This window comes from Poeciliopsis prolifica, unplaced genomic scaffold, assembly GCF_027474105.1.
Source record: "Poeciliopsis prolifica strain line A6 unplaced genomic scaffold, Auburn_PproV2 SCAFFOLD051, whole genome shotgun sequence".
Classification (NCBI taxonomy): Eukaryota; Metazoa; Chordata; class Actinopteri; order Cyprinodontiformes; family Poeciliidae; genus Poeciliopsis; species Poeciliopsis prolifica.
The window spans coordinates 2,086,189-2,102,529 of NW_026562426.1; the positions used below are offsets into that span (position 1 = coordinate 2,086,189).

Below are 16,341 nucleotides of genomic sequence, written 5' to 3' on the forward strand. Positions count from 1 at the left end.
TGTGGAATCAAAGGCAAAGGTTGAAAAGAGTCTCTACTGCATGGGGGGTTCAGGTTGTTGTCAGAGTTCTGAAGGCACCAGTTAGAAAGTGTATCAGCATTTTCACCAAACTGACCCATTTCCTTAATTTAAAAACTGAGCCATGAGAATAGTAAAGAAGTGCAATTTCAGTTTGGACAATATGTCTGTAGTTTGTATGGTATTACAACTACTATTTTCTACTACTGGTAATAAAATTGCATGTGCAATGTGTAAAGGGTCCAGTGTGTGGCAATCATAGGGCAAATTTAAGCAAGATAAACAGAAATACATATTTTAAGAAAATACCATAATAATAATAATAATAATAATAATAATAATAATAATAATAATAATAATAATAATAATAATAATAATAAGAGAGTTGGTGGTCATTATAATTTATAAGTATTACGTCGGGTGTGCGCATGCTCAGTAGAGGCGGAAGTGCTCAGTAGTGGACGTTCCACGGCAGTGCTGTATTTGCGTTTCGTTGAATTTTTTTCAGGAACACCAGACCGCAATGGACCTTCAGCATTAGCCGCCGTGAAAACTGTGAATCGGAATCGGAAGTTAGAGGCTGCGACGTTCGAGAGACGTTCGAAAATCTTGCAGAATGGTAAGTTACTGTCCCTCACCGGGTTGAATGAGAGGGAAGCTAAACCGTGCTAATGCTAGCAAGGTGTATGTTTCCAGGAAGTGCCCACCTGCGCTGCGTTTACCTGGCTGCAGTCAGCCAACAGGCCTTCGGCATTTTGGGCAGCAGCGCTGCTGCAAACAGAACAGCCGTGTTTTCTGTTCCAGTCAGCGTCGGTGCTGCTAATATATTCACCTTAGACCTGACAGTTTGTATTATTTTCTGTTGAAGTTTCCAGATTCCCTTCCAGTCCCGTTTAAAAGCCTCAGAAACGGATCTTATTTAAATGTTAGGTTTTCACTAATAGTAATTCACATTTTGGTTGTCTTTTATACAGCATGTAAAATAAGTATTGGATGTATACATCAATGTCTCTCTCAGTTGACATATTCCTACTGGGACCATTGACGTTGAATTACACCAGTTACTGGCAACAACCCAAGTGATCCACGCATATAAACATGTCAATGATTATTTCATAGATTTCGCTTATGGGTAAAAACTCTCAGCTGTGATCTTGAGCCCTTCTCACATAAACTTTGAAAAACTGCAAGGTTCTGTCGATCAATACATGCTTTCTGATCTTCAGTTCTGTCAGTGGATTTAATTGGACTCAAGTCAAGTGTGTTAGCTTTTTCCTGGTTTCTGAAAAAGAAGAATGCTTAGTATTTCAATTTTAACTTTTGAACTTTAAAGCAAACAAAAATACCCCACCTATTTCTTATTTTTTAATATCCATTTCTAAAATGATTTTCTAAAGCAATGACAAAATGGTTCTAGTTAAAGATGGCATTTCTAAGTTTTTATTTCTTGTAGGTCACCCTTACATAATATTTCATAATCTACAGTCTGTGACAGAGTAGGAGCGGTGAAAGGATAAAACAGAGCAGCTTTGCTATAACTTTTAGCTTCCTGTGAGCATTACTTCCTTTTTTAAGGTTGTAGGCTGGATGGACATCCATAACACACCTTCTCTTTCCTAGAAGCATTTGACCGATTTTGTGTTTAATTGGACTTAATTTTAAAAACCTAAATGATACTCACAGTTACAAACTTTGAGTATTCTTTCCTTCTGAAATAAATTACAACAGATCTGATGTGCATGCAGGGATGCATTATTAGATAAATCCAATAATAAATCTCTTCCATGCATTCCAGTTCAGTCCAGTAATGCATCCCTTGTCTTTTAATTATGTGAGATCAGGTTGTGGGGAACTAAAGGCGTTTCCAAGCCAGAAGAGACATTTGGTTCCTACCATGGGATCTCTGTTCAGACATGTCTGGAAAATCTTAAAAGGGAGATTCAATTTCAACCTGCAGTGAGGTCCAGTTTTATCATTTGAGTGCAAAGGTCTTAGTCAGAGGAGCTAACGCCCATCTCATCAGACCTGTGAGGTAACCATCCATGTCCCTAACACCCCCTGACCTCAACCTCCACCCCTGCAGTTGGTCGGCCCACATTGTAGGGAGTTTCCTGTACCATTTTGGACTGAGCATCGCCAAGCCCTAAGAAGGCGAGGTTTGACTGCTGGACGCTTTAAAAGACAAATAAACAAAAACAACACTCTGAGCAGATGTCCCGCCTCGCTAATCCAGTTTGGCATTTCATGTTTGCAAATTCTGTTATTTTTGTCTTCAATTCAAGAAAATTAAATCATTTTATTCCAGTCAACATTACCTGTTAGAGGTCAAATGTTTAGTCCATAAATTTGATGAACTGTAATAATCAGTATGTTGATAAAAGAAAATCTATCCCTGACACCACAACTCAAAGAAGCTGTAAATAAGCAGCTTCTTAACAATAAAAACTGATCCTAAAGTTCCATTTCTTCTGTCTGCTGGTTGCATATGCAAAACAACATATGAAATTTGTTACTTTGACTCGGTGCAAAAACAAGCATAACTTAGCGTCTCTAGGCTTTTACCAATTTAAAGTCTTTTAACGTCAAGCTTTTCTAAAGGTCTCTGTTTCATCTTAACCCCATTTTTTAATAACTAATATTAAAAATAAGTAATATTTTCCGCACCAACTAATTTTTTTATGTTTTTTTTTTTTTTTTTTTTTTGTTGTTGTTGTGCTGCATAAAATGACCAAGACCACATTTGTGTTGCTCAGAAAGGTCAACATCAGCTTCTTTCTCTCATCAACTATTTTCTCTTTCTTTCCCATCAAATGTTTTCCTCACATCTCTCCTTTCTTTTTTGTCTTTGTGTTCATTACATTTGAAACAAACCCAAAGCGACTTCTAATAAAGATTCTTGTCTATATTAAGTGGAGCGTGATCTATTCACAAGCATTGGCTTTCATTCTGGTGAAAGCCAATGTTGCCAAAGTAAATTGTTGGCACTCAGACAACAATTCTGAGTGCCACACTGCTGTACAGGACACGCTAAAACTAAAAATAATATTAATGATATCTCTGTTTCCCTCTAGATGCGATTCATGCTGCTGTTCAGTCGGCAGGGGAAGCTGCGACTGCAGAAATGGTACACGGCTACAGCGGAACGAGACAAGAAGAAGATGGTCAGGGAGCTGATGCAGATAGTTCTTGCCCGCAAACCAAAGATGTGCAGTTTTCTTGAATGGAGGGACCTTAAGATTGTCTATAAAAGGTACTAAAACAAACTTTCACTTCAAGTTGTTTGTACTTTTTAAAACTGACTAACGCTTGAGTAGGTATATTACTTTCACTACACGTTCAACGCACACCTCTGAAAGCGTGACTGGAGGTCATATTTGTGAGCCGTGGCTTTTAAACATCACTCAAACTTTGATGAAGAATTCTCTAAAGAACATTTATATCACCGAAGGTTGATATAAATGTCTGTGCAGGGGAACCTGTGTCCAGTTTGAATGAAAGGAGGCGCGTGAGCCGTGCCGAGGTAAACTTTAGAGATGCAGCCTTGACAGCGCGCTAGTCAGTCGATGCACAGATGCACTAGTGATGTGATTGGTCCGTGCTCCGTCTTCATGCCGCACTCAATGCAACAACAATAAACCAGTCTTTCAGGAACACTTCTGTTCCTGAGCATAACATTTGCTCAGCAAGTTAAGCCTGGCAGCCTGCCAGGCTTGCACTACACTGAGGGAGACCCTGAGTTGATCTCCTGCTTTATGATATTTAGATTGATTCATTTTTCACAATCAATCTAAATATAACAATTGATTATATAACAATATTTTTCAGATTGATTTTATTTATTTTGACCAACTTCTCGATGTACACACTGACGTCTTTCTTCCCCTGTGTTTATACCCATGCAGGTATGCCAGCCTATATTTTTGTTGTGCTATAGAAGAGCAGGACAACGAACTGATTACACTGGAGATCATCCACCGCTTTGTGGAGCTGCTGGATAAATATTTTGGCAGTGTAAGTCACAAAACAGAAGCGTTCTCTGTTTCTGAATATTAATGGCTTTGCAAAAGCCCGATTATGAAGCTGTTTGTTTGCCGTGTATTTTTGCAGGTGTGTGAGCTGGACATAATCTTTAACTTTGAGAAGGCTTACTTCATTTTAGACGAATTCCTGATGGGAGGAGAGATCCAGGACACATCCAAGAAGAGCGTCCTCAAAGCCATCGAACAAGCTGATCTGCTGCAGGAGGTAACACCTTCCTTCTTCACCCAGTCAGCCAGAGTTTAGAAAATACTATCAAAAACACTTCTGGCAGTCGTTATTTCTCTAAATATGATCCAAATCTGTATTTATGTGCAATGACTCTTTCTCCCCTTTTCAGTATTTTTCTTTTTCTGGCTTTGTAAAGTCAGAGTTTGTAGTAAACCTATAATCTCTTATATGTGTTTGAAATGATTGAACTTTGTGACTAAATTCCAGCGATCTGAGTTTCACGCCATGTTTCGTTTGGTCCAATGGTGCCAGCTCACGTGCTGAGATAAGCTGGTTTGATTTGTGTTTGATAGGAAACAGCTCAGAGACTGGCTGCTTTATCAGAAAGGCTGTAGTGTCTAACTGATTTTTCTTTTTTTTTTCATAAAGCCTCTTGTAGTCTCTAATGTCTTTATTCAATGAAATAAGTGAATGCAAAACCTACTTCCATAAGCAGCATTAGAAGCATCAGGCTTTTCCAGCTAAACTGCGTTGGCAGGAAGGGACATTATCTACATTTGTCTTTACTTTTATGTGGATAATGCAGCAGTTTTCTGTTTTAATGTGGCTTTTTGCTGTTTGCAGGAGGATGAGTCTCCCAGGAGTGTATTGGAGGAGATGGGTTTGGCGTAGTCCCAGTGAAACTAAGAAGTTCGAGACAAAAGGCAGGAGGAGGCAGGACAGTTTGGACTCTGGGATCCGAGAGCAACATTTCCTCTGGGGATAAGACTCAGTGGATCCTTGCATTGGACTGGCCCTTTGGCTCTCTTTTTTGTTTGTGTGTGTGTGCGTGGGTGTGTGTGCGTGTGTGTCTGCATTATCAAAGTGTGGGATAATGGTAATGGGCTATATTTAACTTTTATGTGCCTGGAGGAGCAGTGCATGTTCTGATTGTTACAGATGTGACACAGTTTGAAGCTTCGCTGTGATTTCAGTCATACTGAGGCAGGCTTGCAGGCTGATATAAACGCTCGTCAAGCAAGCAAAGCCAGGCCTGGATGTAGGCCTGCCGATCACAACTGAATGTGAACGAGGACTGGGTCAGAGCATCGAAGCACTGCGTGAGGTCACAGGTTCTATAAGTGTGTCCAGAACCAGGTTTATTCCAGGCAAGTCAGGTGAAAACAAATCATTCTCAACTCTGACCTGAAATTGTGGCTGTAAAGACTTGAGCTCTCTTTGGTGGATCAGAGCTCAAGCCATGTGCCTCCAGCTATCTCCATGACAACGGACATCAAACATGCTCAGAACCGGCTCAGGACTGAGGCGAGAGTTTTGTTCCGATTCGTTTTCTGTCTTCATTCAAATTTCTCCTTAATCTAGAATTGCTGATCAACCGTCAGACTTGTTAATTCGATGCTTCTTGATAGTTGAAGATTCCACTTTGTTTATGTAATCTCACTGAAAACTAAAATGATAAACTTCTTCAATGAAAATGAACCCAAGACATTCAATCGTTTCTTGAGCCATTAGTTTGTGTTGACTGCAGTTCCCAACCAAAATGGAGATGTGAGAGAGGTACATATCTTCCCAGAACCGGATGCTGGTTCTGGGTTTTAATGCTACGGCGGGATAACTATTATAAAAAAAGATAAAATGTTATTTAAAGGAGATGTATTTTGCAAATTTTGCCTTTTGCATGTTTTTGTACTTCCATTTATGTTTCTACTGCTTCTAAGTCCAAATGCTTAAAAAAACACTAAGGCAATACGTTGATGTTTTTTGGTGTCTGGAAAATGAGACTTTTTTTTAAAACCTCCAGAATGAACAAATTAGCAGCCACTGCCCCTCACCTATCAACCCCATCAAAGTCCAGCCTGTCACCTAGCAACCCAAGCTGAGCGCCAGCACATGTGGTCAGCTGGTTTTACTTCTATATACTCTGTACAACAGAAGCAGCTGCTAACATCACAGAGAGGTTTATTACTGACAGCAACCTCAGTGAGCATAAATACGACTCATAAGTAAACAGGTTCAATACTAAGCAACAGTCAATAGTACAACATTCACGCCCCCTTGTGGTGGAAGAGAGTTGTCACAGTTTGAATTGCAACACCTACAGTTTAAGTAGTTCTACTTCAGTACATTTTTTGGATGCTCTACCCACCTCTATATAATCATTACAAGTTTTGCTTTACTGAGGAAGATTCAGTAAAATAGGAGGAGCCTACTAAAAAAAAAAAACGGTTTATGTCTCTGGAAAAATGAACAGACCACTGCACTGAAGCCCATTGAAAAGCTCCTGATTATTCCACCAAATACTGATTTCTGAACTCTTCCTGACTTAAAACATTAGTATTGTTGTTTCTAAATGAATGTGAACTTGTGATGTCATCATTTGAGATCTGAAAGCGCTGCATCCCTTTCATTATTTTGAGCATTTGTCATTTCCTGCAAATAAATGCAAAATTTTTGCTTTGAATTTTGGAGACATGTTCATTTTATTCAAACATATACCTATAAAAAGTGAAATCAGAGAAACTGATAACTATAAGTGGTCTCTTAATTTTATTTTTGCAGATATATATATATATATATATATATATATATATATATATATATATATATATATATATATATGAATGACAAGAGGACATATGGACAAAATCTGGGCTCAATTTGCCATGAGGACGGGGGCGGAGGGTTGTTGCCCAAAAACTATGAATGAAATGCAAGTTGGTGACGTCAAAGGGACCTCTTGACGCAACGTCACGTGAGCCTGGAAGGCGGAGAGATCCTGAGATCCACAGCCCCGCTGTCCATAGTCCTGAAAACAGGCATTCCAGGAGAGGAACCCCGAGAGGACACGAACACCAAAACCCAACTCCAACATCTGACTGCGACTCAGAAACAGCAGCGACATCCGGAGCTGGTGGTGCGCGTGACCGCGGGGTGATCCGCACCTGACGTGACGAGAAAACGGGACCTGGAATCCCCCAAAGCCCCCCGCCCCCTCCCTTCACCTGCAAGTAAGTGGCAACTAATCAATCAGCCTTGTTTACCTCCCGGCCCCGGGCCCCCTCCGTGTCACCGGCCCGGTTCCTCCTGGAGGACTCGGCGCTGCGCTCAGGTGAGCTTCCAGCAACAACTGTGAGGCAGACAGCAGGCTGGGTCCCGGTCCACTGGACCGGAGGAGCAGGGGCCCGGTCCAGTCCTGTTGCTCCTGCAACAGTTGGAACATCTGGAGTCCAGTCAGTGGAGAGCAGAACCTGCGCTGGCGGCGCGTCGTTGGACCTTCATTACATGCTGGTCAAATCTGCTGGGAGCTTCGCCTTCTCATTCTCCTAATCCTTCTAATCCTCCTCCTCCCACCCCCACCTTGTCCTCCTCATCCTCCTCCTCCTGCTCTTCCTCTTCATCCCCCCATCCCCCATGGTTCTTTGTTATGAATGAAATTCGGGTGACAAATGGGCCAAAGAGGAGGTACCCTCATTTGTGTTGAGCTGCAGGTGTGGTGGTTGGCGGTGGGGGTCGTTACATCCCTTTTTTTTTTCTTTTTTTTTTTTTTTTTTTTTGCTGCAGTGATATGAGTTGATCGGACCTTTGGGGCAGATTGAAGCAGTGTGTTTATTTGATAGGTAGGATGGAATGAGGCCAAAGCGCCAGTGAATGTCGTCATCTTGCGTCAGTGTGGCAGAATCAGGAGCAGTGAGGGCAACAGGGCCACAGAATAATGTTGCTGCTGAAAGCTGCCAGGTGAAGCACCGGGAGTGTTATTGAAAGCATGTGGAATGAAATTAAAATATTGAATCATTCCGTTTTTAAACGTGGAATATTCATTTGCTGATCGTTGCTGCATTTTATTTTTTTATTTTATAATTACTATTATTATTGTGACGATGTTGAATATGAAGCTGCAGGTTTAATCACAAATTGTGATGGATTAATGGTGAACTGCTCATAAGTGGTTGGAATAATTTTTTTAATTTATATATTGTTTTGATGTGAAATTGCTTATCTAAAGCAACAGATCCTGGAGGAATTCTGGAAACCATTCCTTGATCAGAGGAGATCTGCATTCGTTGGAGTGAGTTGTGGTTGTGTCTGAGGATCTCTCTCTTTTGAGTTATGATAATTAACTAGATATGAGTGGGTGGCTTCACCATGGCGATGTTTTACAGCCAGTTACCCCGGTGACCAACAGTTACTCGTTGTACATTTGGTCTGCCCAAACACCTGGGGTGCGTTAGAAAACATCACCTGCACTAGATGCAGTTCAAACGCCGTTCGTTAACGTTCATGAAAGCAGCTGAGCTCTGGTCCTCTCATCCCACAGCCTTTCAGTCTGCATTGCTCTTCACCTGCGTCTGTCAGCGAACATGACTGTTTCCTCAGTTTTCTCAGAGAAAGCCGTGGCTTATTGGGCTGCAACGGGTTCTTCCCTCGGTATTCAGAACGACATCAGTCACCACAAACAATGTCGAACAGTTGGAGTGAATAAGGCTTCGTTCCCCCTGCAGCCTGAAGAGTTGTGAATGTGAACCCAGTTTTTGAGCTTCAAACTAAAACTTTCACTGAGTGGAGGTGCAGCTTACGGTCTGAGACATGCTGAGTCCTGAATGATCAGAGTACAACAATTTACTCAAAGAAATAGTTCATTATGCATCTCAACAAACATTTTCTTCCTCTGTCTGAGCCTTGGGCAGATGAGCCACGTGAATGTGAAACGCGTGTTTTTTCTGGATGTCTTTAATATTTTACCAGGAACTTATTTTTCAGCTGCTGATGGTGTTGGCCCTGCAGTGCCTGGTTTGGTTTTCTACTGTCTGAAAAGAGTTGTCAAAGCGTTAAATATGATTTTGTGTTCTTGTTTTTCCCTCTAGGTGTTCTTGATCACTCTCTGCACCCAGGGAGTTACTTGATCTGCTCTATCAGGCCATGACAAGAAACTGCCATGCCTCGTGTGTCCTCACCATCATGGTCCTCTTCACATCATTGTCTTTCCTTCATCTCTCCACACCCAACCCAGTTTCTACGTTTGGGGATTATGACAACGCACCCAGAGAGGTTCTTCCCAGGCTTCCAGTTTATGAAAACACGGAACGAACACAGGAGCGATGGAAAAGAGCCTCGAAAGACCAAAGTGAGCAAGAAGAGGAGCTCTTTGAAGATGTGGATCCCAAAAGACTAGCTGCTGTGTTACTGGAGGCTCTGAATCACACACATGTGGAAAGAGAGAGGGATGAAGAGAACGACAACAGCATGGAAGAAGAGACACAGACTGAGAGAGACGAGATTCAAAAAGAAGAACCACGCGGTGAGAGAGTGTCAAGAAACAGAGAAAGAGACGAGCAGAAAGAGCTGGAGCTGCTTATTGCCTCACATGGCAAGGACCGGGAACGGGAGGAGGACGAGGAGAAGACGAAAGCTCTGGAAGAGGAGGAGAAGATAACGGAGAAGGTGACGAGCCACACCACAAGTCAGACGGTCCAAATTCAAACAGAGCAGCAGCCGAATGGATCAGACGGAACAGCGGAGAGCGGTGCTGCGAACCAGCAGGGATCATCCAACCCCGAGCAAAGCAGCTACGAAGAGGAGGAGCAGCTCAATCCTGAGGAGCTGAAGAGCCTGGAGACTGTGATGAAGGAGTTTCCACGTCTTAACACTAAAAGAGATGGTGCTTTGGAGCAGCCGCAGAGACATGTTAGAGGTTACAGCAGCTACAATGACATCATTCCAATAAATAAGGGCAGTGACCTCGCCTTAACCAAGAAAAAATTAAAATGGCAGGAAGAAACACAGAAAGCAGTTTACTTCCCAACGTTTACTGGAGGCAATTCTGTAGAGGAATCAGAAGACGGCAACGATATCAGCAAAGCAACCCAGCCCCCGACTCCAACTGAACAGAAAGGGGTGCAAGACGATTACACAGACGAGGAAGAGGAGGAGGAATTGCTCAGCCCAGAGGAGGAAGAAGCTCGAGCCAAAGTGGAGCAGGAGGAGATGATGAGGCAGGCAGCAGAGGCACAAAAAGCCAAACTGGAAGAGGAAAAGCTGGCTGACATCGCCTCAGACATGTTGCTGAGCTACATGGGGAAACAAAATAAAGGTGACAAGAAGCACAGCTTGTCCATGTCGAATGCTGCAGAGGATAAGAGATCTGATGAGGAAGCAACAGAGGAGGATGACCTTGACCCGCAGACCATTGACAAGTTGATTGAGATCTCCAGTAAATTGCACCTCCCCGCTGATGATGTCGTAGACATAATCACTGATGTTGAGAAAAAGAAGATGAAAGATGCGCCACCTGAGATGGCATCTGTTCGGCAGCATGCCTCAGCGCCACTGTCTCCTTCTTTTCATTCCGGTTGGCAAGTTTCGTCAAATCAAAACAGCTTTCTGGTCTCGAAGCAACCATCTCCAGCTGTAAACATCCTAAAAACCTGGTTTCAAGACAAAAACACACCCAAATCTGACGTTTCCCAAAGGAAACTTCCTAAACCTTTGCTCCCCTTTCATTTTTCACCCAAACCTGAAAAGCCCTTTCCGGTGAAACAGGATCATTGGTTCAAGTTACCAAAGTCTGTCTGGACTGGCTACTCCTTGTATCCCTACTCCTACTCCAGCTACCACCAAAGGAAACCCATCTTGGGTTACTATCCTTTCTATTTTCCTCCCATGCCAAGACCTAAATCTCATTACTTCCGGCCTAAAGCTCCTCTAACACCCAACAGTTACTTTGGTAATTCTGTGGAAGATCCGTACATTTTCCCTCCAAGAAGGCGCTATCAAAGCTGGGTCCAACCTCAGCCCAGAAAATCACCTCCCCTTCAGCCTAAGTCTTTCTACTCCAGCTACTACCCACATCCTTACTCCCAGCCATTTCAGCGAACACCTCCATCCCAAGCCAATTCCCCTCCTCAGTCAGCTGCTCAACGAAAGCACTTTCTGATCTCTGCTCTGGAACCCGCAGCATCAAAAAGCAAAGACTACCATAAGGGTGCAAAACAGCCAGACAGCAGTATCCATGATGATGTGGAGAAATACATCCAGCAAATTCTCATGAACAGAGCACACAGGTTAGACTGAAGTGGAATTATACAAACATCAGCGCGAGATTCCGACATCTTAAAGATGAATCAGGAGAAAGCTATATTTCTTTGAGATATTTTTGAGTTACGTTTTTTCTAAAGCGGCAGTATTATGTAAAATCAACATTTTTGGCCCTTACATCATTGTGACAATGTTATTTCCTCATCAAAACCATTCTTGGAGTGTTTCTTTGTTTTGTTATGCATGTTTGAGAAACCCCTGAATCTCCCGTGGCAAACATTCTGGTTTGTGGGATGTTTAGGGAATGGCTCGCCGTTTCCACACACAGTTAATCCTCCGAGCAGTTTCCAAGCTGAGCTTCTGCTCCTTCAAACTAGCAGCAGCAGCAATTAGCAAGTCTCCTGAGCTCATTGCTGTGCTGAAGGTTTGCAAGCGCTTAACAGTGAAGCGTTGCTCTGATTCCCAGAGTCAGAAACAGCACAGATTTCTTAAAGAGACAGAGGCTCAATTTTAAAGAGCTAAATTGCAAAATCAAATTTCTGTTAAGTCATGTTTGATTTAGATATATAATTTTTTTTTTTAATAAGTGAGGGTAATAGTTACTTGATTGTGCTACAAAATGTGTTTGGAAAACATATGATACTGCCCCTTTAACATTTGTTCCAAGTTCTTTCTTTCTGTTAGAATTGGTTGAGGCGTGAACACGGCCATGTTCTGAATACCAATGTAAAGACGTTGGATGGAGCCGAGAGGAACACGATGAATCTAGTCTGTTGGTCCAGCCTCGCTTAAAGTCCAGCGTGACAACTTTCTTAACATTTATCCCAATTTTCCTGCATTAGAAAATTGGGTTAAAAATGAAGTGGATGAACCATGTGATCCTGTGGGCCATTTGACAAAAAGAATTAAACTGTTCACATGAGCATATGGCTCCAAATGGTTGAAGGTGGGCACAGTTTCTAATCTCTGCCACCGCTGTCTCTGTTGTGGTTGTGTCGTTGCCTCCACCTTTTAACTCGTAGTGGAGGCTTCGTCTGCATGGCAGATGAAATGTAAGGAGCCCTGATCTCCCAATTTAAAGATCTTCTTCTTTTTTTTCATAACAGTGAACGAAAATACTGCCCTCTTCACCCTATCGCTGCATTTATCAAGGTTTTACATTGGAAAAACATAGTTTCACATGAACCCCAGACTCACTGTATGTAGATTACAAGATGTGGCCATGTCTTTGACTTCTAATAGTCAAAAATAAAGATAAAACTTTTAATATAAAATTCCCATCAAGCAAATCTACCCCATGGTGCCCTTCACAACAGTAATGTGTTTATTTATTGACGTGTGTCCTGCTGCCCAAAAAGTAAAACAAACGTATTGGTCAACTCAGAGCAGTGGTGGTTTCTGATACGGGCAACCGCCCAGGGCGGCATCTTGTGTCAACAACTCAGTGAAGGGGGGTGGCGCCATCCACGGCGCCAGAAAGGCAAGGACCACCTCTGACTCACAGACGGAAAGATGCTGAAACAAAGCCAAAGTTGTAGTTTTCCCTCTGGTGATGCTTCACAGCTCACACAAGATGTCTGCTCCTCTCTGGTCGCTTTGTTTTTCTCCAGATGTGGGAACATACATCTTTGCTTTTTTTTTGTCCAATTATGTTAACCCTTTGTTTTGTTGTTTTTTCAGATGTTTTCTGATTATTTTCAATGTTCAGATGCAGCTCTACAACCTAAGCAGTGCTGTATTGTGTTTTTAAAAAAGAGAATATTTAAATCTATTCACTTTAAATAAGATTTGAAACAAATTCTACTTTAGTGGACAAGTTTGACTCCAAACTTATTGAGATTTAAGATATTCCATCAATAAGTGGGCAGCGTTTAAAAAGAAATCCTAAAATATCTTCATGTTTGAGACAGATATTAAAACATTTTCATTTCATTTTGTTTTGTCTCCTTAAACTTGAAAAGCACACTTTCATGAGAGATTCTCATTAACCAAATATTGTACTACATTGCAGAGTATATTTCACACATAAACCAACAAACATCACAAAACAGCTTGCTCTCATGATGAGTCATCTTTTTTCATAACTTAAAGTACCTTGTTGCCATGGTGCCAAACCCTGGCATGTGTCTGTAGGGCATTGTTAAACAGCTGATGCCTTGAGAGGTGCAGCTTCGACACATCAGCTGAGGCTGAGGTCATTATGATCTAAATTACATAATTAACTTTGCAAAAAGAGATGGACAGTTGTTGCTTTTCAATAACTAATAACTAATCACAGAGGAACTTTGCTTTTTGATGGCTAAAAAAATCTCACAAGTTTGAAACTACATGTAAGGTTTGTATAGTGTATTTGTTGAGTACTTGGCCCTATCTGAAAATGATATTATAGTAAACATTGTTAAATGTGAACCTTTGAACTTGTAAACTTTTATCAAGATTAATTTAAACTAAATTAACTTTGGGACTATTCAAGTCTCTTTTGATCTAAATTTCTCTGTTTTTATCTTTTAAATTCTTCATGATGGTGATGACGACGCCGATAGTTGCTGTGAAATGCTATTTGTAAAGTTAAACAGTCAAAATTCAGCAGCCATAATTTGAATTATTTAGCCGTGTTACAAGAGGTAAAAATAGGGTGTACAGTTATATTCTCATAATTTTATGTATTCTTTTAAATATCACACTTTCAAACAAAATATCTAATTAGTAAGGTTCGAACCTCCCGATCCCACTGAGGGTGTAAGAAAATGGATGGATGGAGTAAAGTTCAAATGAAATAGTTAGCACGGAGATACCTAAATATTCCCTTTTAAGTTAATTATATGGTGTATTAAATATTTGGCTTGTTTACATATTTGTTAGAAATGTCACTTTGTTGAGGCAGCATAGTATCATATCCCTTGTCTTCTCCCACTTCTCCCAACACTAACAGCTCGCTCAGAAACAACCAATAAGAGCCAGGAGGCGGGTCTTATGGTTGTCAGTCATGCTTATTTATGTGCTGCTCACATCCTTCTCTTGCTCTCTGCTATACTACAGGGTCAGGTTGTTAATCATTTGATTGTGTAACTTTACAAATGGCAAAAACTCTGACTTTATTTGCCTCCATAGTTTTTAAGACCGAATTTTAGAAGCAAGTTTGTATAAAATCGATATTAAACCAATGTGTAACAGATGCTCGGTTGGTGTTGGTGACCTTTAGAGAGTGTTTCCTCGTCAGAAAAGAAGAATTTCAAGTTAGTGGAATAAAAAGAATTTCAACATTGTGCCTTTCATTAACAAAAAAAAAAAAAAAAAAAAAGTGAAGTGAAAGCAAGACGTTGGCTAATTAACATGTTTTCTGTCGTTTTGGTCATTTTTTGGGTCTGTTGTGACAGTAAGATGAGAAGTGTTGGAGGAAAGCCCTGAGTTAAAATGCACACGCCAGAAATAAGGGTGCAATCTTGCACGTTTCTGTATAAATGCATCCAAAAATTGCATCATGTTAAAAAGTTAAAAAAAAAAAAAAATCCTCAAGATTAAGGAAACAATGACTTCAGCACAAGTAAAAAATAGTGAGATGTGTATGAGTGAGTGTTGGTCTTTCTAACTGTACCTTGTTGTAAACGTCGTAATAAAAATGCGTTTGCTGAATGTAAACAAGCACATGTTCATGACTACTTTTGCTACTCATGAAGAAAATGAATAAAGTCAATTATTTTTGTTACAATAATGTTTTCTTGTGGACCCACACATTCTTCTTTTAACAGAGAGGACAGCCAGGTGAAGCCCAGCTCACGTCTGGATTGAATCAGAACCAGAAACTACAGCATGAAGGAGTTCTGGTAGACAGGAAGCCAGAGACAATAAATTATATTTGTATTTATTAATATTTAACACTGGATGGAGTAGCTTGTCAATAAATAAGCTACTCGCTCTCTTTATTATAAGAAGTTTGACGAAAGAGATGAAGAACCAGACCCCAGAAACAAACCCAATCAGATTGATCATGACTTGGTCCATATTTGGTTCTCCAATTGAATAATAAAAAATAACTTTTTTTCCTCCAACATCTAATCATTACGGAAACCGAATCCAGTTTATTTAGAAAGTTCCAAGGTTGCAATTTAGTTTCAAATTATTTTCAAATCAAATTCCTAATTACATTTGGACACCTTGTATTTACTGTTCAGACATTTTGATCAAATTAAATCTTTGTTTTAAATCAAAGTACTCTGAGGTTTTCTTTTTTTACTTTAGTAATGATTACAATTTATTAACATGGTAATTATTTATCCAGCAAATTACTTTTTCAAAAATAGTCTTTTAGTTTTACTTTAAGTTTCAATATTGTGAATCTGACAATAAGTAAAAAGTAATTATCGTACTTTTAAATTAAAAAATTAATAAAGCATTCCAGACCAATTTGATTTTAAATATAACGGTCCACTGTGGGAACATTTCCTGTTACTATCATCCTCTCATCAAGAATATGTCAAAAATAATAATAATAATAATTCAAAATCAATAAATTTCAGTTCACAGAGCAAAGAGAAGATAGAGGCGTCACAGAGAGCTGGTCAGAGATGGAGCATCCAATTCAGGATTCTGGTTGGATGATTGCTGAATCTCTGAGGCGTGTTTCAGCCAGTCAGTCTGACATCCAAGAAGGCTCTACAAAATGCTAATTGAAGCTTTTTATTTCAACCCAATAAGAGGTTGAGCTGCATCCTGGTTGCAGCCAACAGAAGAGCAAGACAAACAAACAATAAGCAGAAGAAAACAGATTAACTGGGAAAGAATGGAGAGGCTAAGGAAGGAGAGCAGGGAGGAATGCAGTGGTGATGGTTGCAGCTCTGCCCACACAGAGGTGCAGTGATTCATGATGTCACGTGGAGAAAACAGGGTGACTCATCCACCAACATCATTGTGCAGCCACTGCAGAGCATCAAAGTGAACACACACACACACACCGACAAACACACACGATCATTCTACTCAATTAAATGGAATGAAGCTGTTTTTAATATGCAAGACAGTAAATGCTTAAAGGTGTTCAAACATCGATGGTGGTCCTACTGATCACACGCCTCTGCTTGTGTG

At 40.6% G+C, this 16,341-nt stretch overlaps 2 protein-coding genes across 2 annotated transcripts; both read left to right on the forward strand.

The window, feature by feature from the left end:
- The first annotated feature begins 466 nt into the window (after positions 1–466).
- On the forward strand, positions 467–6,688 carry ap1s1 (adaptor related protein complex 1 subunit sigma 1). The gene is made up of 5 exons (XM_055058555.1): positions 467–637; positions 3,090–3,268; positions 3,921–4,029; positions 4,126–4,263; positions 4,852–6,688. Exons 1-5 carry the CDS (start codon positions 635–637, stop codon positions 4,897–4,899), a joined length of 477 nt encoding a protein of 158 aa, XP_054914530.1. The 5' UTR covers positions 467–634; the 3' UTR covers positions 4,900–6,688.
- Positions 6,689–7,031: 343 nt separating this feature from the next.
- On the forward strand, positions 7,032–14,971 carry vgf (VGF nerve growth factor inducible). The gene is made up of 2 exons (XM_055058531.1): positions 7,032–7,235; positions 9,090–14,971. Exon 2 carries the CDS (start codon positions 9,145–9,147, stop codon positions 11,293–11,295), a length of 2,151 nt encoding a protein of 716 aa, XP_054914506.1. The 5' UTR covers positions 7,032–7,235; positions 9,090–9,144; the 3' UTR covers positions 11,296–14,971.
- Positions 14,972–16,341: the final 1,370 nt, after the last annotated feature.

Coding starts and splice junctions, on each gene's coding strand:
- vgf (XM_055058531.1), top strand. CDS start 9,145: ATGACAAGAAACTGCCATGCCTCGTGTGTCCTCACCATCATGGTCCTC.
- ap1s1 (XM_055058555.1), top strand. Junction 4,030..4,125: donor TGGATAAATATTTTGGCAGT/GTAAGTCACAAA, acceptor GTATTTTTGCAG/GTGTGTGAGCTGGACATAAT. Junction 4,264..4,851: donor AAGCTGATCTGCTGCAGGAG/GTAACACCTTCC, acceptor TGCTGTTTGCAG/GAGGATGAGTCTCCCAGGAG.